Source organism: Suillus discolor (assembly GCF_016758755.1).
Source record: "Suillus discolor strain FC423 chromosome Unknown F5147scaffold_171, whole genome shotgun sequence".
Taxonomy (NCBI): domain Eukaryota; kingdom Fungi; phylum Basidiomycota; class Agaricomycetes; order Boletales; family Suillaceae; genus Suillus; species Suillus discolor.
This window is the reverse complement of record NW_024541418.1, coordinates 1-20,775: the sequence shown is the minus strand read 5'-3', so window position 1 is coordinate 20,775 and position 20,775 is coordinate 1. Positions and strand designations below refer to the sequence as shown.

Genomic DNA, 20,775 nt, shown 5'->3' with positions numbered 1-20,775 from the left:
TGCTTCTTAAAAATAGTATGATAAATGTCTTGTCTTATTTTCTGACTGCCAGATGCTTTGCATAACGCGTGTGTACTGAGGTTCTTTCACATTGGTACGATTCAATGTGTTGTGATCAAAATGGTCTTGAAAATTTGATTTGCATAATTGAAAGCCACAGACTACATACATGTACTCGTCTACATTCTGATCGATGATCACCTTTGTGCGGAGCTGGAGGCTATATATTACAACATAGACAAACCACGTGTGAAACAAGGAGCAAACTGGAAACGTTAACCAGCGTGATTGAGGCTTGTTGCATATTTCCACATAGCTTCCATCAAAATTGTCCCAACATTGACAGCGTATGCGACCAGCCAGAGTGCAGTGACGGCGCGGCAGATCATGCTTTGAGAAGAAAAGCCCGCTATCAACATCACTGGGGGTGAAATCCATCAGGGACCAGGGAAAGCACCAGATGATGAAACAACTCACCAAATATGAAACAATTGAGGGAGCAGACAATGAAGACTATAGGCGTGACTATCGACAACAGATACGACAAAACGAAGTAGTCGCCTTGCTTGAGTTGCTGATCATATTTAGGTCAGCCGGTGTCCGAATCAGCATGGCGAAAATAAAACTCACTTCTTGAGTCCAGTGCCGATCGGCGTGCAGCCAACGTATCACGCTCGAGCCAGACGTCAACATCGCGATCATGGCGAGCATGAGCGATATAAAGAGCAGACAGTAGGGAACGGGTGATGTGTAATCGAAGTATGACACAGGAGAACCCGTGCTGACAAAAACACCGCTTATAGCGAGGAGGACACTCGCCTTTATGAGAGCATGTCAGCGCAGGCTTCAGTCCGCGACGGGCGCGAAGTTGAATAGCTTACGGTGGTGGTAGTACTGGCCAAGATGGAGCACGACCTGCTCCTGACGGTTTCGAAGGCTTGCTGTGATTGCAAAGACTTCCAATGATCACCAAGATCTGGGCGTCCAAGTGCCAAAAAACAAAGTACCCTCTTTAAGAAGGACACGCGACGAAGGGCATCGGGGAGGGGTTGTTCTTCGGCAGATGCTTTGTCGTCATATAACTGGAAAGGTCGGCGTGATTGAGTCATACGGCAAGGATTCCTAAGGTTTGAAAGCGTACCTGAGTAGAATAGAATGAGGCCATGGTGTGAAATAGGAGAGTGAAGAGAGACTAGTAATGCTCATGCTGAGAAGGGAGATGCAACCTATTATATACCCATTCTCATACCAGCAGGAGATGTACACAAGGACATAGAGCCTCATCCGCATAGCCATCAAACCGGGCACATGTATTCGGTTCAAAGATACGAGCAGACCATAAATTTAGGGCAGGTCAAGAGGTGTGCGTTCGCAAAATGCCGAACACAGGGCTCGTCTTTAGATAAGCATCGAAACCTTAAAGTACAGCCACCCGAACTTTCGCAACATGCGTTTTGAGTATCTCGCCAGCGGCCTCAAATCATGATAAAATCGTTTGTCGAGTACTGAAAAGGGGGTATTTTCACTAGTTTAAAACAGCTCCAGATAGTTGTTTTAATGACACATGCCCATCCAAAGATACTACCCGCTAAACGAGACATCTTGGATGTGATTTTTGTGAACATGTGACGAAAGTCATTCATGTCAATATCAATATGACGCGTCTCAAACACATCTCGCATCTCCTTCGTCTCTCCTTAAAACTATCATTCAATATGTATTCTACGAAAAAAGTCTTGAACCGATGTGACAAATGTTCATTCTGCTGTTTGATTGTGCACTTGACCTTGGAATGTAGATTTTGCTCATGATTGCCTGTCTTCATGCTTGAGTCTGTTGGTCAACTACTTAATATGGTTAAATTATGCGATTGGTCACGCTGTCATCACGTGGTCACAGTAGGCGTAGGCGTTGTTGAAGTTTCTGAGGTTAGTGTCTTGAACTTCTCGATTGCACACCTCTTGGGGCAGGTCGAGCTTTACATTTATGCTTATTAAAGGAATTCCAGGAGTTCCACTCACCCACTTTGAGTCTTTTTTGGGAATGGCTTCCTTTCTACAGGTTTCGTCGCCAAATAATGTGCCGCATTCTGTTGTAATGGAGTGGCTGTGGAGTTGACTTCTGGTCCGGTGCGCGTTCCTACTACTGTCGACGGTTGGTATCATTCTCGACAATCATTTTGCTCCGTCTATCTGGATGGGTGCAATGTCGAACTTGGCCCACGGTGATAGGCTCGCATTTGTAAATTTTGTGAAGTTCGATTTATTCGGCCTTCGGAGAATCTTACACCTTACTTCGTACTCCACTCCGAGGCTAATACAGGAGTATCAGGTGCCCTGTTCCAACTTGGAGCCTTGATTGGTTCGAAAATGAGGTAACATTCAAGTCCGAACATCCGCAGCACCAAACCCCCCATACACCGTCGCTTAGTATACAAAACAAATGATTATAAAACTACCGTTGGATTATATATATCTAAGACCTACGAAGGACGTTGCCCACACGCATCTCCTAGAATGTGGGCGGTCAGCACACTCCGAACCAGTATCTTGCCACATCCATCACATGCCTCCATCATCCCGAAGCTATCTTCGCGACTCACTCCTGTCCCCATTGAAAGACGAGCTAACACATCTCTCTCATGCACGGATAGCTGTGGTTTGTTTGAATGAGACGGCCCTGTGATCTCACAGGATGCAGCCTTGGTTGCAGATTGGTGAGCGAGCAAGAGTTTGGATGAAGTCTTGGTGTCTTTATTGTAACACTCAGTAATGTGTACATTATTTTGATCTGAATACTCACATGGTTGTTGACGATGCTGGTGAATGGCTTTGCGAGGTGTATGTGGGGTTGGTGTACATATTGCAGAGTGGCTAATGCCACCACGAAGCTGAGGATAACCAGGGAAAATACTTTCATGGATGCCGCAGTAGCCTGTAAATATTGGGGCGACTTCTGTCAATGAGTAAGGTTGCTGTCCAAATGTGTCGTGGAACGTCGCAATGAGTGCAGGGAGATCTAGAATACCACCGCGCCCTATGAAAGTATTGAGAAGAGAGAAATTGAGTATGTTTTTTACTTACAGCGTGTGAGGATGTTTTTGTAGCATGAAGTTAATAATGCAGTGGCTCAAATGCTATTCAAGTTCACTGATTGGGCTGTGAGGAACTCGTAAGATGAAGGAGAAAGAATGAAGACCTACAGTAGAAGCCACAGTGATTATTTACATCATTGCAGCGCACAACAACATCTCCAGAGATAAACTCATGGATGAAACGTGCTGGAGTAGGCTGACTGGAAACCATACCACAGAAACACTCGAATGTGAGACCACAACGCTCAAGCCAGTAGAAAAAGCCCTCTGGTGTAACACGGTAACCATGACTAGTCTGTGGGCTAAGAAAATATTGTGAGCAATAGGGAAAAATGAACAAACAACAAAATAGAACGCACTAGGCAATGGTCACAACCTGACCAACTTCTCGAGCATAAACGACAAGTTCGTTGGTAGCACGTTGCGCAGCGATGCAAGGGTGAAATACAGGGTTGATGCAGGTTACCATGATTGCAGACTAAAAATGTGTGACTGTGAAGATAGCAGCTCGAGTTGAGACAAAAATGAGATAGGGTAGATGCCTGTCAAACTTACCAGTTTATATAGCAGTGGACCGGTGGTACTAGACTTGATCTACAAGCGATGGCTGCAGCTAACTGTGCTCAATATCAAGATGAACTAGAAGATTAGGAATTTTTTTACAGATTTGAGTCAATGAGAAAGAGCGACAGCATCGGCATTGATATCTGAATGGTGGATGTCATTTTCGAGACAGAGTGATGGCGTCGGTACTGATATCTGAACAGCGGCTGTCATTTGGGCAACACTGCAGCAGCAATACGTTAGACTTGGCATTGGCCAGAAGCAAGAGAAGCACAACCACAAAGCACAACCACACAAGAACTAGTCTCCATGATATCGGACTGCATTCTAGGGTGCATGGAAATGTCTTGGACTTGAACTCTGGTGTCGTCAATGTTCACATCAATTAATGAAACTTACGGGCCCAAACATTAGTTCCGTGATTGTGAAAGTTTTAGGCTGCATTGTGTCTTGAAATTGGCAGTGCATCATGTGTTAATCCTTGGCAGACTGGGCTTCTGTGCTAGGTGACTGAAGAAGAACACTCCCATGAGGTGCTGATATGATACCGCATTACTTACCGTCATCCAAATTAGGCAACACTTATTGTTCTCCAATACCAACATTGACTTCATGCAAAATCTGCCGACCTTCAAGCTGTACTATGTATATGGTAGATTCGTATTCAAGGCCCCAACACTCATTGCAATGTCATACTACCCTCGTCTATTATGTCAAACCTCTCTGATGTGCAACTCGCTGCTCTCAAAGCTGCACAGGATATACTCGACAATGCTGGTCTTTCACCTCTTGATCTCAATACCGATTTACCTTCTTCTCATGATGTTTCACCTGCAGCTTCTTCTGTGTCAGTACAACAACCAGTAATTCCATCACCAGAGGTCATGGCAGCATGCTACTGCCCACAACCTGCTCGATTATTCACCATAGACGAAATTGCACAAGGTTGCAACAAAGTCAATCACGAGACTAGTGTTGATGCCATCATTGAACATCCTCTTGGTGTGATTGTTGAGTATCCTCAAACTGGCTCTGCACCAGGTCATGCAGTTGCTCACATTTTCCACATCAACCCCGATCCTAAGTCATTCATCCACCCAAAGTCTAATTTACAATATTCTCTCGGTGATTATCACAATGGACGTCAAAATGCATGGTGTTTTTTACTCAAAGACCCTTTCGGCAAGTCTGTTCTTTGCTCAAAGCTGAGAACATCATGTGAGTGTATTTTTCTACTCATTTTACTGCTATTTACCAGCTGTGAACAGGCAAAGGACTGAAACTGTGCTCAGCTCGAACTGATGACTGTCTCCCTCATGACTATGTTGACCGTCACTCATTCAACACTACTTCACCACTTTCGTACTCAAATTCACCTCAAACTGAGGCACAGAAGGAGGTTTTTTTGAAGACACTCAATTTCTTTTGTGCTGTCAAAGACAAAGGTTACTCTCTATCATTTGAAAGTAATCCTGACGATTCTACTAATGAGTTATTGATGTATCATACATCGGAAAGTGCTGACTCGGACTCGGACTCTGAGTCTGAATTTGATGTTGATGCACTATCGAGCCGTCGTAAATGGAAGCGCAAAATGTGCAAGGGCAACCTTGTGATGCACATTGATCGATTTAACCAACCTTTCATTCAGTGAGTACCGACTGAGTTTGGCAGACAATACATGTGCTGAACATCTATAGGTGCAAGTATTTCTCAATGCCGACACAACATGCACACCTTGTTCTGCGAAACTTGCAAGAATTTGATATTCCATACCTCCAGGCATTGCTCGAAAACAACCAACAATGTATTTTTCAATTTGAGGAAATTGCACGTGCTCATGGTTATGGCCCTTTGGCACCCTGCACGTTCATGGCCTCCCCTGTCGAGCAAAAGCAATTGTGCTGTGAGTGTTGTAGCCCCAAGTTTTGGTTTGTGAATGCTAAGTTTTCTCAGCATACTGGCACTGAAAGAGGGATGGGGTACTTCGTCAAGGTGTTCTTCGAAAATGGACCCATAAATGTACCACAACATATGATATCTATGTCCCAAATGACCTTTACAATTGTCCACGTGTTTTTGTCATCTCACGAAACCTCCATTCTCATATGCCCCCACTCCCCATCAAGACACCTCCTGCAATAGTCAAATGTTTCAGTTCACTTCTCTTGCGACTCGAATGGAAATTGGCTGATGCAACCCCTCATTGGCTGGTTCTTGACTCTGGGTTTATGCAAGAACTGCGATGTGTCCTTGGATGGAGTCCTACAATAGATTTCGATCCACACTTGGAGGACTTACATCCATCTCTCGGAAATCTCGATCATGTACGATGACTAATAAATGTTATGCATATGGACCATTTCCCTCATGGAACTGGATTTGATGGTTAGTTTTTGTCATTGTCATTCGATGGTTCTCACATCAACCTTACAGGTGCTAAATTACTTGTTGACCAGCAAAAAATGCTTCCACTTGAATGACAATATATTCGTTGTGGGGAGACGCATGATATACCCAATGCAGACTCGAGCTTCTGCCTGGTCATTTGCATGACAAGTCACATGTCACAACACCTCCTTTCGTCGAAGTGCTTGTCCATAGACACATCATTCAAACATGTCCGAGGATGGCAAGAGTTTGAGATAGAGTCTTGGGATGATGGTCACATGCGGTGTAAGTTTCCCAAACATTGAACTTGTCTTCATTCTTACCGAAATTTTATAGCTATGGTCTCAGCTCGTGCTATGACTACTTCTCAAACAGCTGAAGCTCATTTGATTCTTTTTCGGCGAATTTTTGAGATTGCGACACAAGACACTGGTGTCCCAGTAGCTTTCCATCATATTCATGGCTTTGGTATTGAATCCATCATTGCTGATGGTCACCATGGGCAAGCAAAAGGTATGTAACTGTCTACTGGCATGCAATAACAAATCGAACTTTTGTCTCCTTCAGGCTTAGGCATGTATTGTGTCGAGGTCTCTCAAGGGCAGTCCAGGTTTTGTGTTACAGTAACATGGCATGAGTCCCCTGCCAGCAGACAGCCCTCTGCCACCGCACGGCTATAGACGACACCGGAGTCTCACCAGCTCTATGACGATAGACGATGATAGATGATGATAGACGATAAGCGGCAACTGCCGGCTTAGATAAGCGGTCTGGACCGCATATGACGACACATGACGACATAGGTCTAGAAGACCTATTTATGTTATCAAGATAGAAGGCAAGCCTCGTGCTGCCTCATGTACTGATAGAAGGATACCTCATGGATCCTATCTATGATAGAAGCCCGCCTCATGGACGCTATCTCTGACTCATGTAGATAAGCAGATTAGAACCCAGCTTTAGGCTGAGCTTAGATATGAAGAATAGCCTTATATAAGGTCGAAGATTAAAGTAGATGTTCCTTACTTGAATCTTACTAGGTTTACCCTTGAACTCCTTGTCCCGCTAAAGCTACCTGCTCGACATCGACTCGTACCTTCAGTGACGCCTCTCACTGTCTGTAAACCCCGCTATCATCTCAGCGTAACCCCTCGTTAACCACCACGAGCTACGTTCGAGTACGCAACCTTTGCTTGTCTGTAAAGGCCGACGACTCTCAGCACTCGGTACCACTGTCGTGGTTGTCGCTGTTTAGATCATCCTAGTCGCACACGACCGTGTGTCGTAACATTTTGTATCTTTGAGCCTCATCGTCGTATTTGTGACTTGGATCCTTATGGGCACCTTCGCCGGTTTTACCGTTTGTGCATTACACACTTTAAAAGAAAGATTTTAGCGCTTCGCAGTCAAGTTTCAAAAAACGTCTATAATGCGATGTTAAGCCTCGGATCCGCAGAAGCCCATCCCAATATTCAAATGACACTCTCTATTATTCATCGAGGTGGTAAAAAAGCACAAGGTAACAGATTTATCTTAAAACGTCATACCTAACACCTTATAACATGTTGATATCATAGCATGGCTCAAAGACAAGGAATCTTCGAAGTTTGCATTGCCTGCAATTTACTGGCCAATGAGTCTCATACCCATCGCAATATGGAAGGCATCACCGACAACTACGAATGGGAATGAGCAAGCGCACCGCAACATCAATCGTGATGGAATCAACTTAACCTTGCTTGCAGGAATCATGCATGGATACCAATATGATGTCTGTGCTGCGTCTAGCATTGACCTCCATATTATGCATGGGATTAACACTCGTGATTATGAATCAACACATCTATACCGGGCGAAACGCTCTGTGAGTCGACAAAGTAAGCACAAAGTAAACATTTTTAACAGTATATACTGACACAATTGATAGTTCAAACCCAGAAACAACGAATCAAATCTCATTCCCAGCCTACAAGTCGTACTAATCATCAAATCAATGACCTTCAACTGCCCTTCATTCCAGACCCACTCACCTGCAACATCAACCAAGACCGCTTCGCACAGAGGTCAAACACAGACAATAAAGATATGTCACTATCAACATACAGCACACTGGCATATGCATTGACGCCAGGTGCCGGTATCGTTGACTATTGTATTTTGAGACATCCGACATTGAGAAAAGAACCTGAAAGTCAGACATGGGCATGGGCTTGTATTAGCACGTACAGCAGTCTAAGCAGGGCATTGGGGAATTCTTGAGTAGTGGAAGAGATAGGCCAACGTGCGCGACTTACCAATTTGCGTAACTCGTCTATTTTTTCTTGGTGGAGGGCAAGAATTGAATGCGAGGATACCAATTTGTGTAATTCGTCTTGATGGAGAGAGCAAGGATCGAATGCGAGGATGCCAATTTGCGTAATTTGTCTTGATGGAGAGAGCAAGGATCGAATGCAAGGATACCAATTTGCATAATTCATCTTGATGGAGAGAGCGAGGATTGAATGCGAGGATATACCAATTTGTGTGACTCGTCCATTTTATCTTGACAGAGAGAATGAGGATTAAGTGCGAGAAGAATATAAAATTTGCATACCTCATCAATTATTCTTGGTGGAGAGAACAAGGATTGAGTGCAGGGATACTCATTTGAATAGCTTTTCAATCTTCTCGAATGAGATGATTCAGCGACATAAACAATGACGCAAATGGGAGGGACGACACACGCGGGGGCTCAAAGGCAAGAGTATATAAACAAGGTATTTTTAATAAAGGAATACAAAAGAAATGGCATAGACAGACCGGTTCCGAACGTTGTTGGGGTCCCTTGGTGGTATTCTGCTGGTAACTGAGAGCTGTTAAGCAAAAAAGCCCCGAGTTGGAACAGGTAACACAACACCGTAATACAGGTCTACTTGGAAAATTTTCCGTGCGGAGACATCTGCAAAACCACTGAAATGAACGCTTAACTTACGTGCGTTACGGACACTTATGAACACTTACAACTTCACTAGTGCACTCATGCGATTGGTGAAGATGCTGTTGCTGTTATTATTTTATTTCGCTGGCTTAAATTTACGAGAGATGGAGAACCAAACATTTTGATCAATGATAATCTGTCACATCTCACTGAAGATAAAAGATGGGCTTGATTCAATCTCAGAGATAAAATAGATAAAAAAAAGACAACACGATGCAGTTAAATTGCAAGCTGAGAACATAACATGGAATCTAACTAATAGAAATCCGAGTGCAATGAATGATACAACTCTTTGTCCGAGAAATTGTTTAGGTAAAAGCGCTCATATACCTCCATACTCGTTGCTGCACTCACCATACAGTTAGCGCCCTCGCCGTACACAGGGATAAGCTCTACCGCGTGCGTGACATCTGTGATAGGGATGATTGCACCCAGTCTTTGCTGGCCTGCGAGCCCCTCCCGATATTTTTGTGCTACCGTATACATACTGATAGCAGGTTGATCACCTGGATTGGCGACAATCTCGTAGTACTGCACATAAAGGAGAGGTTGGTCCGCAAGGTAGTGGGGAAGTGTGACGTGGCGGGGCGCAACGGGCTGGAAGACTGCTCGCACTTGAGCAACGAGATTAACTGTGTATACTACAATCAGTAGCGTGCAACCACAATAAATAAAAACGATTTACCTGTCTGGTCGCCATGTATTGACTGTGTAATCACAGCATCGCAGTTTCCCATAGGAAACTTTTCTGATGGTGGGGCAGCCTGCACGACTTGACTAGGCATAATCATCCACGAGCGAAAGACAGAATGCAGCTGTAATCGAAACTTGTTCCATGTCTTGAGGCGACCACGGTTACAACTCCACGCTGTCGTACATTGACCATTAGCAGCCTTTGCAATATAATCAGAAAGTGCTCGTCTGAAATCTGGTAGTGCGTAAAGCTGCTGGACTTCGTTGAGAGACACCTTAGCTCAATCAGGAGTGACAGTGACATGAAATGCAGCCGTAGCAGTGGCAGATAGGATACCCTTCAAAAAATGGTTTCGAACAGGACACGGCCCCACGAAACACCATTGATTGGGATCATGAGGTGCAATGTGGGCGATCCACGCAAGAGCAGGGTCAGTTTCAGTGACCTCTTGCTCTTCCGTGACTATGGCATTGGCAAGGGGGGAGTCGTGCATCCATAGGAAGAGGTATAACTGGAATCGTCACATCGACTCCTCACGATTGAGAATGTCGACAATTTGCTCTGTGAAGGTCCGTGACTGGCGGGATGTCTTCTCAAAAGGAAGTTTACAATGAGTAATGAGAAGACACTCGGTGACGTCAGCAGTCCATTGGGTGAGGGCGCCAGTGTCCTTGGTGAACGCAGCAAAACTCTGCAGAAGCTCAAGCTTTGGAATGATAAAGTTGTCAAGTGTTCCTTTGGTACCTCATCTCACACCTGCATCCAATATCGCATGCTTATGGTGGTGAAATTCTTCGAGCAAGGCGACCATAGAATCAACAGAGGTATCAGAATAAACAGGGCTTTGGGCCTTGTAGATGAAGTCGATCAAAGCGCGAATTGCATGGACCAGCTGGGGGGGGACAATGCCGGCAATAGAAGGAACCAAGGTGCGTTGCAGATCCCGATGTTCCCGGCCAGTCATTTGTTTCATCTGACACACTCCAGATGAAAAATGAGGCGTTCCTACTCTCTTGTGGTGGCTTCCGAAACAGAAATTGAGTTCGTCCTTCCCCACTGCTTCTTTGCACCACTTGAATGGGTGGTCAAAGAAAAATTTATGACAAGTATGAAGAATCTCTCCTACTAGAAAACAAGAAGGATCTGCATATCGCCAATTCCGCCAAAAAGGCTGGTGAATGCCACTTAGCGAATGGGCCTTGGCTTCCTCCTGGAATTCTCGTAACCTCCATGGATCAATGCATTGACAGATGTCATATATCGTCGCAAGTGTATGTTCTTTCGTTCATGGTTCGTGGCGATAAGTGTCACCAAAATATTGAGACATAGCCAGCGTGATAGGAGAAGCGACCTTCGAGACACATGCTATAGCCTGCTGTTCTGGCAAGTCTGCCGTGTACGCAACCAAAGGTGTGAAGCAGTGTCGTACATGGCCGGCTGGATCAGGTATGAACTTCCCCACCATGGCTGCGACCTTAGCATCTGCGAAAATGATGTCCATACACTTATGGAATAGCCGTTGGCTCAGAATGGTTTGGTAGTCAGGATGAACATCAACAAATTTAGGAATCGGCATATATGCAATGCATCGCCAAGTGTGACACGTTGCTCTCATCCACACGTCAGACTGAATGTTGCCAATGGTGACAAAAATGGGGTGCATTTCAAGCCCACCAGTGTGCTGCGTCACAGGTGCCTTGTCAGATGTGATGATCATCAGAATGATGGTAGCGCCCTTGGGAAGCTGATCCTGTAAGTCATCAGTAAACCACTGTGAACGATACATTGAATTTACCTGAATCTCAAATGCTTGTTGAGCTGTAAAATATTCACTATATTCATGCTCACCACCATCGACCACAACGTGCGGGTCATATGTCATATGGTTCGCAAAGATTGGGTTTGCGAAGAGATCTTGCGCTACCTCTAAGCCATTGCACCAGATGAGGTTTATCGGTTGGACAGTTGGGTACCCGCTGATTTCGAGTGTTGTTGAACACCATTTTGGTCCAGTTGGAAGCGAAGCTACCCATGCGAGTAGCTGGTCCTTGGAGCTGAACGACGGATTAGCTCTGCGTACCTGTCAACTCAAGGTCAGTACACTAGCCCATATGCCCAACTCCAGACAAACCCATTCCAGCTTGAGAAATCGCTCCATATCGCTTTGCATTAACCGTTCACAGAGGAATTTTGCAAACTCAAACTCTGCTTGGTCTTGAAAGGGGTAGAATGGAGCATGACATCGCCGGTAAGCAAATCGGTCATTTTCCATCGCCTCCAGAATGTTTGGCGCCTTCCCAAATACATAGCCTGGGTGGTACTGCCCAAAGATGCGGTCTTTGCCTGCTTCAGAAGTAGATTGAAGGAGCGCAGGTGGTACAGGAATACGGTAATCCTGCACCTGAGGCCAGCAGCCGTTTGTTTTCTGGAGGTGTTCTAACACCGCATCAGTAGAAGGCAAATCGATCTGACACTGAGGGCATTTTGCAATTGATGATCTGGTGCGGTTACTAGTTAAGTATCAAATTCCAGAATAGAGTAAAAACTTACAAACGGGCATCTACAACGAATGGCCCAGAATGATGGCCCCCGTCATGATGGTTGCTGGCCTCCATAGTCACGGACTTCCACCTGCTTGAGAGTACACTGCCAATAGAAAGCACAGGAAAGAGTAGTCAAGTCCTTCAAACTCCGCTTTGGCACAGGTTGCTAATAGCAATATCCCCAGGTATAGTACTCACTATCCTCGAGCTCAAGCCTTATTTCTAGCCCAGAGGCTTCTATCAGATGGGCCAGAGCAAATATGAACTCTCCTAGCACTCGGGTTACCCCCCCTCCTCTGTCCGACTCCGAGACTACAGCATCAACTCAAGTTGACTTAGCATCACCCTCAGTATCCTCTAGTTCTAAATTACTGTCCCCTCCTACATCTTTCAGATCAACAGAGTCAGACCTATCATTCTCTTGAAAGAGAGCTCAACGCACAAACCATCACTCCAGTAGACATCTTATTAACTTCAAACATTCAGGTACTTTAGCAAAGCAAGACTGTCTTCAGCGTTTTTGGGAGAGGATGCATGCACAGTATAAGCCGTGCCTTGTTTATAACTCCCCCCCATATGAGATTGGGTTTGTGAAGAGGCACATTATGCACTCTTCACACAAGGAGTTCTCCAAGCAAGACTTGCATGAGGTAATTATGTCACTTTGCACTCAACATATTTTACTTAAACAAAGATCTAGGGTAGAGAGCTACTCCAAAAGGGCTTATCTCACATGTCCGATGGTACTTTCCGTGCAGCCACTCTAGTAAAACAGGCGTCAGCCCAGGACAAGAGGCACGCAGTCATACACACATCCTGGAAACTGGAGTTGATCGAGAGGCAGAAGAAGTTCATGTAATCACTTCAGAAAGAGCAGGAAGCGGCGCTTAGGATTGCAGAGGTTGAAATGGATTTCTTCAGGCAGCTGGTCTGTGAACGAGGACTCCCCGCTTTGCAAGACGATCAACAATATCTCAAAGCAATTTTTGCCAAAGAATTGGACGATCTTGATGTCGCCAATGAACAGTATAGACAGTTTACGGCTCATTCCAGGAAGCGGGTTACTCCATTCGCGAATAGCAGCGATACGGAACACTCCCCTGATGAATTCATGGCAGATGATGACTCCCACTCCTCATCAGGCTCCCACAGTGATGGTGGTTTGGATGACCTCATTTACGGGGTGAATGAATAAGACGGTACGTTTCCACCGTGTTGCCGCTTCTTTTTGGTTCTATTAAAGACACATGCACAGTCAATGTGATGCCGAGCCATTCCATTCAATTCAATCCCTAAGACACATGTTGATGCCGAGCCATCAGATCCAATTCAATCCCTAAAGTCCCCTATCGCTTCCATTCCTATCACCTCCTATCGCTTCAATACCTCGCTTCCAACCGATCATTGTCTACCATTTTATCTCATCATACTCATCAGCGCCCCCACAAGTTCTCCGCATTTTCCACTTACGTCAAACGTGCTGTAGACTTTTGTACGATCTTTCCGATTTATACTCATCATGTACGGTTCGTTACAGTTGAATATATCCTCCATTGGGTAAGTAAATGATTGGAAACCACTACTAGTAAGCTCGCATGGCCCCACGACGAACAACCTCTCAACCACGACGGACATCCAAACAAAAGGTCAGTCCCCTCTATTTAAGTCTCAGACTCGCCTGACACCAATTAGGCGCCGCCGCGACCAAAAAAGAACTCAGCGCTGAACGCCTCAGGCCGCGATATCACCAGCCAACTTGGCTTACCTCAAGATCGCCCACAAACTCCTGATTCCCTGCGCTGCCCTCCCAACATGGATGATTTCCACCCAGAATTCCAATCCCATTCCCAGCCCCAACCACCACTGCAAAATTTCACGCCTGCGCAAGATTACTTAATGGGGGGCGACTACCAAGACCAGTATTACCCGCCGCAAGACCAGTTTTACCCACCGCAAGATGACTACCACCCCCCACAACACGACTACCACCCCCCGCAAGACCAGTACTACCCCCCACAAGACCACCCCCCACAACACGACTACCACCCACCGCAAGACGACTACCACCCCCCGCAAGACCAGTATTACCCCCCGCAAGACCACCCCCCACAACACGACTACCACCCCCTGCAAGACCACCCCCCACAACACGACTACCACCCACCGCAAGATCAACCCCTGCAAAATCAACCCCCGCAAGACCAGTATTACCCGCCGCAAGACGAGCACCCGCCACAAGACGAGCCACAGCCTGAGGAGTTCCAGCCAGCACCTCAAGAGGATGAGGGTGCTGGCCCCATACATGAGGATCTTGACCTCCATGGTCATGGCTTGCGGCAGCACATGCGTTGGGACCTCAGGGACGTGTATATCCTGCGCATGCAACCCCCACAGCAGGGTCCTCAGATTGTCGGGGTCACAATTCCCCGCAAGAGAGAGGTTGATCGCGGGGAATTTAGTCAGGGCGTCATACATGTAAGTTTACTTATTTATGCTATATATTAATCTTTGATACTACTTACTACTACTAGGAACTACGCACTTCGCAAACGGTTGGTCGACTCGGAACTCGTCCAGTCGATCGGCACTTACCTCTGACACCATCATCGGTACTGGCACCGGCACCCCAGCCACTGGCACCAGCCGAAACTCCCCCAACACCAGCACATGCCTCAAGTCCATCCCCAGCCCCAGCTCCCGACTCATCATTCGTCGTGGAGCTCGACAAGCCCACCATCAACAGCATCAAACACACTACAAAGGAGGAGCTGTGTCATATGATGTTGCAGGAAAGAGATGGTGTTTTGCTGACGCAAAAGAAATGAGGGGCCGTTATCGATAGGGCCCTTAAGAAGGCTCGAATACCTGTTATCGGGCAAGGTGAGTTTCTTGATACATTGATCGTGCTACCAACTGATGCCTTTTAAGTCAAATATAAACCATTTGAGAAGAAGAGAGTTCTTTGTGAAGAACTGGTGACGTGCATGTCGAACATGCAGCGGACGTTCAGAGATTACGCCGCAAATATAGTCCAGACGGCTCTCAACCTACGACTACCCATCTCCGCAGAACCTCAAGAGGAGGCAGCGCACAAGATCGCGGTAGTTCCCATCCTACTGAAGGACCTCAACTTCTTGCACAAGTTTGAATTGGTGCGTTTTGTATTTTATCTTCACTCGCAGGCACTTATTTACTCAGGATGACGATGGCATCAAACAATGTCAGCTTTTAGAAGCCGACTATTTTGTTGAGATGATCATCAACGTCGTGTGGCAGAAAGGCCTGTATGAATAGGGATCCGCACGGGTGAACCCCCAGGTTTGGCAGGTCAACCCGCACCCACACCCCGAGGTAAACCCACACCTGCAGCAAGGGTACAGGTTGCACAGTGGGTAGCGAAGTAAGGACCCGGGGTACAACCCATCAAGGGTGTACCTGCGGGTCATAGATCCGCCAGTGCTTAGCACATATGTCCAGCACACGTCAGCAAATGCTGATGTGACTCAAACATATGTGGATGGCACAAGAAGGAGGAGGGGCGTGCGCTGGGCATTCGTGCATGGTGTCCGTCGCGTTGGGAATGGCATAGTGGTCGTTGGTGATGGTGTCGCTGGAGTATGCGCTAGTGCCGGCGCAAATGACAAAGATGGTGGTGCGAATGATGGCGAAGGTGACGCGGATGGTGGTGTTGGTGTCGTGGATGGTGGTGTTGGCATGAAAGCTGGTGGTGGTGCGAGTGCTGGGCGCACAAAGATAGGCGCCGGCAACGTGACGCGTATGATGTCGTTGTTGTTGCTGGGGGTAGAGTCTTCAATGTGAGTACTCACTTCCAGCGTGCCCAAAGTCTCGTCTCCTCGAGTTCCTCTTTCCTCCTTCATCTCTATACCATCCCTTCTCCCTTCTTCGATTCTCTTGTCCTTTCGTCTTCATGTGTCGTCCGTGTGCGTTTGCATCGCGTCAACACTTGTTGATGCATTTCGGGCGCGCGTGCTGTGAATGTGGAGTTGGTGGACTTGGGAAGGCGCGTTAGGTGCCGGTGTTGGTGGTGGTGCTGGTTGTAGTGTGCACGCGGGAATGCTGGGTGCGAAGATGTTGATAGTGGCGTGGTGAGCGAAGACGTTGATGACAGTTGCAGTTGAGGAGTGTGCGAGGACGAGAGGTAAAATTACCGAAGGCACGGGTATAGCTCTTTATAATAGTTTGCATCTCCCTGTTCTCAGTATGAGCATTAGTCTCTCTTCACTCTCCTGTTTCACGCCATGGCCTCATTCTATTCTACTCAGGTACGCTTTCAAAACTCAGGAATCCGAGTCCTTGCCGTATGACTCAATCACACCGACCTTTCCAGTCATATGCGATTACTGACCTTGAACCCCTCCCTGATGCCCTTCGTCGCGCGCCCTTTGTAAAGAGGGTACTTTGTTTTTTGGCACTTGGACGCCCAAATCTTGATGATCATTGGAAGTCGCTGCAATCAGACCAAGCCTTCGAAACCGTTAGGAGCAGGTTGTGCTCCATCTTGACTAGTATCATCACCACCGTAAGCTATCCATCTCCGCACCCGTCGCGAACTGAAGCTGACGCTGACATGCTCTCATGAAGGCAAGTGTCCTCCTCGCTATAAGCGGTGTTTTCGTCAGCACGGGTTCTCCTGTGTCGTACTTTGACTACACGTCGCCCGTTCCCTATTATCTGCTCTTTATATCGCTCATGCTCGCCATGATCGCGATGTTGACGTCTGGCTCGAGCATGATACGTTGGTTGCACGCCGATCGGCACTGGACTCAAGAAGTGAGTTTATTCTCGTCATGCTGATTCAGACACCGGTTGACCTAAATATGATCAGCAACTCAAGCAAGGCGATTACTTCGTCTTGTCCTACCTGTTGTCGATAGTCACGCCTATATTCTTCATTGTCTGCTCCCTCAATTGTTTTATATTTGGTGAGTTGCTCCATCAATTGAGGCTTGCTCTGGTCCCTCATGCATTCCACCCAGCGATGTTGATAGCAGGCTTTTCTTCTCAAAGCATGATCTGCCGCGCCGTCACTGCGCTCTGGCTGGTCGCATACGCCGTCAATGTTGGGACCATTATGATGGAAGCTATGTGGAAATATGCGACAAGCCTCAATCACGCTGGAGATCGCTAGTAGTTTCCAGTTTGCTTCTTCATCAGCGGGTTGGATTGAGCTACAGAATGCTACAGAGCGCTCTGTAGTGAATTACGTTTCCCTCAGGCTGATGTTGTTTCACCCGCGGTTTGTCTATGTTGTATATGACCTCCCTGATGCGGTACACAAATGTACTCGAAATGTAGACGAGTGGATGTATGCAGTCCGTGGCTTTCAATTATGCAAATCGATTTTTGATTAAAGAGCGTTTCACGACACATAGAAAGCACCGGTACCATTCATCCATTTGCACTCAGTCTTACCTTCCAAGTCATGATATCTTCCAGGCCAGGAATCTTGAGAATATGATGTCACCGATGCCCTCCGTCATGAGATTACACGACTACAAGCTATTTGCTGGTCTGGAATGAAGATCGCCGGATATAACCAGGTAGCTTAGTAGGCCTGACGGTTAATGACTTCGAACCTATTACGATTGCCTGAGCCTAATCAGTCGAAGAGCCTAGCGCAGGTCGGTGGACGAGAGAGCTATTCAGTCTGCTAACCCATCAATAAAGTTGTCCATTAATAATCATACTTATACTCGTTCTTTTCATCACAAGGTTGCGATCCATCAAAGCGACTAGAAAAAATGACTATGGATATACAGTATCGCTTCGATCCCAATCAACTATGGGAAGAACTACCGCCCCCGCCTCCATAAGGCGAACCGTTTCCAGGAAGCCCATGAGTCTCTAAATCTTTCCCGTCTAGCGCTTCCTGGATCATCGAAATCGTGCTCTCCAAACTCCGGCGCCTCGTAGAGGGACTCGTCATCGTCGTCCCAAGCGAAGCCTGCCGGCCATGTCTGCCCTTGAATGGGGTGCGCGGAGTCCCCATCTGTCCGCCGCTCGGGAGACTGGGCAAGGATGTCAGCGATCCCGACGACATGGAAGGCTCCACTCCAACTCCACTCGGAGACACAGGGGACTCGATGGTGTCTGCTGGGGTCGTCGGTAACGACCCAGATTGTGCTTGAGCCAGGTAGGCCTTTGCCTCTTCGGCATCGAAAAGTTCTGGAGGCAGACGCTCGTTTTCGATATCTGACTTCCGTCTGTATGAAGATGTAATGAATACCGAGAGCGTATGCAGGTGGGAAAAGTTGAACGTACGCGTCCTCGAAGCCAGAAATGGCATCTTTGATGCCTTCTGTACCTAAGGCTAGCGTGCCGTACGGCAACTTGCTAGAACCAGATATGCTCTTGAGCTCTGAAACCTTCTCCGACTCCTCTCTGCGACATATCCGTCAAACTAGTACAACGTGTAGACAAGGATCCCGTACCGGAGCAAAGCAAACACACGCGCCATCCGTCCAACTGCAAGGATCTTGTTTTTGATGATCTTTCGCCTCTCCACCACCTCTTCGGGGTGGGCTACTCGTGAAACAACCTGTTCCTCGTCAGACTCCTCGAGCTCTTCTTTACTGCAAGTGTTTAGCACAGCAACAAGCATATCTGTGACTAGAGTCGCCGCTCAGTTTTGGATAGACGCTCTAAATAAGCTCCGTGAACGTACTTTTCTCGCCCACAAAGGGTAAACTCCAAGTAAACACGTCCATGAAGTTAGGTAGCCAGTACGGATGAGGCGTGCAGTTGAACTGCCGAATGTTCATCACGTTGCTCTCGTACTTCAAGACGGCGGCTTTGTTGTTGTACACGTCGAGGTAGTTGGGAGCAGAAAAGATCGTCATGACAGAAGGAAAGCCCGTGCTTTTTGTCTTCCGGTACATACGATAGCTTTCGAGCGACCGCATGAGTAAAATAGACGGCTGTATAATTGAAACATACCCAGCATCTTGAGCTTCGTGTGCGCGAATGATCGAAAGAAGATTATTTCGCTCTAAGAACTGACAAGCAGCTTGGTAACTATATGCCGACGATCAATCAAAATACATCGGACACCTGAAACCACTCACGTGAAGAAGTAAGAACAACCTCGGACGTGATTATGAACGAAGCTTTCATTCATCTTCTCTTGCCCAAAGTCTTCAACAGGATCCGACCATAGAATATCGCACATCAGGCCGTGTGTCGGAGGCTCGCGGAACCGATCGATCTAAAGGGAATATAAATGAACGTTGCTTCATGGAAGATCCGCGAATGGACGTACCGCTCTGATATCATCCAAAGTGTTCAACTCTGGTGAAAGACCGCCGTGGATGCATAGGAATTGCTTGTTCATGACGGCAGCAAGGGGAAGTGCACAGAAGGATTCCATGCAAGCGTCGTAGATGCGCTCCGAGTATTTGTGCTTGCCTGAGTGACGTTAGTGGAGTATTCATTCAGAGATGATGAAGTGATTAATACATACATTCGAGCTTGAAAGTGAAATAGTCTGTGAGATGCCGGCATTCATGATTGCCACGGAGAAGGAAGAGGGTGTCGGGATACCAGATCTTGAGGGACCACAGATACAAAACGCACTATGGGATGGGATGAGTTGGAGAAGGTCGAGTATTGATGCAGGACACACCTCTATACTGAAGTAACCCCGATCAACGTAATCTCCGAGGAAAAGGTACCGTGTGTCCGCTGGACTGCCGCCAACTTCGAACAGTTTCATGAGGTCGTACTGGAGAGATAATCAGTAATGTATCATCCTGACGAACAATCGAGGGCGCATACATATTGACCATGGATATCGCCACACACTAAGTGAGATGGTTTGTTGGCATGGGGTGACTACGGCAGACGACAAGCACACTCACCTGTGATTGGCGCGTCGACCTGCAAGACGTTGGACTCCGCACGAAGGAGCGCAGTTGCCTTTTCCAAAATCCATATCGCCTGATCCTCGGTGACCCGGCCTTCGCGGTAAAAGTGGTTCTTGAGGAACGCTACGTCAGGTTTGGTGGGATCTTGTTTGGAGAAAAACTGGGCATCCGTGGGGACGTTCATAGCTGGCGCTTGCACCTGCAATGAGAGCTCAGCAGGCAGATTAAGATGAGTAGCCGATGACGCGAGCGTACATCTTTGACAACCCGCTCTTGTGTGCTGATTGTATTCCCATCTTCAAGTACATGCTGAGTGAAGTCGATATCGGGAAGCGGCTTCTTGTGTTGGATCTGTTCAATTGCACGGTCAACATGAGCTTGTGCGATGTGCATGATGACGGAGATTGAAGAAGATATCAGTCGCACAGAAGGGAGTGCGAGAGACGCTCAGTGGCGGTGACTGGAGAACTTGAAAATACCCCTGGGCCCACAGCTTCAAGGTTGTAACACACAAAGTGTCTATTATTATTGTAATCAAGCTACAGCACACTACTGCGGAAATAGCTAGAGTAATCAATGACAGTTCACGCTTATCGTCCAGCTCCTGTATCATGCAGTGTATTATGAAC

The 20,775-nt window shown here is 46.9% G+C and overlaps 8 protein-coding genes across 8 annotated transcripts; 5 read left to right on the top strand and 3 right to left on the bottom strand.

Moving 5' to 3' along the window:
• Window positions 1-2,290: 2,290 nt before the first annotated feature.
• Window positions 2,291-3,563, bottom strand: F5147DRAFT_659503 (uncharacterized protein; the record flags this gene model as incomplete). Its single annotated transcript, XM_041434599.1, has 5 exons — window positions 2,291-2,425; window positions 2,603-2,751; window positions 2,803-3,036; window positions 3,203-3,396; window positions 3,454-3,563. The coding sequence occupies 5 exons, from the start codon at window positions 3,561-3,563 to the stop codon at window positions 2,291-2,293; spliced, it is 822 nt and encodes a 273-aa protein (XP_041284679.1).
• An 805-nt stretch (window positions 3,564-4,368) lies between these two features.
• Window positions 4,369-5,994, top strand: F5147DRAFT_659502 (uncharacterized protein; the record flags this gene model as incomplete). The annotated part of the gene is made up of 4 exons (XM_041434598.1): window positions 4,369-4,876; window positions 4,927-5,308; window positions 5,359-5,564; window positions 5,804-5,994. The coding sequence occupies 4 exons, from the start codon at window positions 4,369-4,371 to the stop codon at window positions 5,992-5,994; spliced, it is 1,287 nt and encodes a 428-aa protein (XP_041284678.1).
• A 1,489-nt stretch (window positions 5,995-7,483) lies between these two features.
• Window positions 7,484-8,308, top strand: F5147DRAFT_659501 (uncharacterized protein; the record flags this gene model as incomplete). The annotated part of the gene is made up of 3 exons (XM_041434597.1): window positions 7,484-7,568; window positions 7,627-7,926; window positions 7,977-8,308. 3 exons carry the CDS (start codon window positions 7,484-7,486, stop codon window positions 8,306-8,308), a joined length of 717 nt encoding a protein of 238 aa, XP_041284677.1.
• Window positions 8,309-9,245: 937 nt separating this feature from the next.
• Window positions 9,246-12,335, bottom strand: F5147DRAFT_748705 (uncharacterized protein; the record flags this gene model as incomplete). Its single annotated transcript, XM_041440102.1, has 11 exons — window positions 9,246-9,257; window positions 9,357-9,658; window positions 9,712-9,994; window positions 10,016-10,231; window positions 10,274-10,309; window positions 10,358-10,455; window positions 10,477-10,930; window positions 11,072-11,470; window positions 11,516-11,800; window positions 11,852-12,218; window positions 12,271-12,335. 11 exons carry the CDS (start codon window positions 12,333-12,335, stop codon window positions 9,246-9,248), a joined length of 2,517 nt encoding a protein of 838 aa, XP_041284676.1.
• Window positions 12,336-12,996: 661 nt separating this feature from the next.
• Window positions 12,997-13,458, top strand: F5147DRAFT_659499 (uncharacterized protein; the record flags this gene model as incomplete). The annotated part of the gene is made up of 2 exons (XM_041434596.1): window positions 12,997-13,118; window positions 13,185-13,458. 2 exons carry the CDS (start codon window positions 12,997-12,999, stop codon window positions 13,456-13,458), a joined length of 396 nt encoding a protein of 131 aa, XP_041284675.1.
• A 400-nt stretch (window positions 13,459-13,858) lies between these two features.
• F5147DRAFT_793648 (uncharacterized protein) lies at window positions 13,859-15,837 on the top strand (the record flags this gene model as incomplete). Its single annotated transcript, XM_041443121.1, has 6 exons — window positions 13,859-13,909; window positions 13,956-14,738; window positions 14,795-15,035; window positions 15,090-15,143; window positions 15,192-15,415; window positions 15,462-15,837. The coding sequence occupies 6 exons, from the start codon at window positions 13,859-13,861 to the stop codon at window positions 15,555-15,557; spliced, it is 1,449 nt and encodes a 482-aa protein (XP_041284674.1). The 3' UTR covers window positions 15,558-15,837.
• On the bottom strand, window positions 15,767-16,141 carry F5147DRAFT_782015 (uncharacterized protein; the record flags this gene model as incomplete). The annotated part of the gene is made up of 1 exon (XM_041442725.1): window positions 15,767-16,141. One exon carries the CDS (start codon window positions 16,139-16,141, stop codon window positions 15,767-15,769), a length of 375 nt encoding a protein of 124 aa, XP_041284673.1.
• Window positions 16,142-16,522: 381 nt separating this feature from the next.
• F5147DRAFT_782014 (uncharacterized protein) lies at window positions 16,523-17,412 on the top strand (the record flags this gene model as incomplete). Its single annotated transcript, XM_041442724.1, has 5 exons — window positions 16,523-16,546; window positions 16,612-16,803; window positions 16,866-17,054; window positions 17,110-17,206; window positions 17,261-17,412. The coding sequence occupies 5 exons, from the start codon at window positions 16,523-16,525 to the stop codon at window positions 17,410-17,412; spliced, it is 654 nt and encodes a 217-aa protein (XP_041284672.1).
• Between the last annotated feature and the right edge of the window lie 3,363 nt (window positions 17,413-20,775).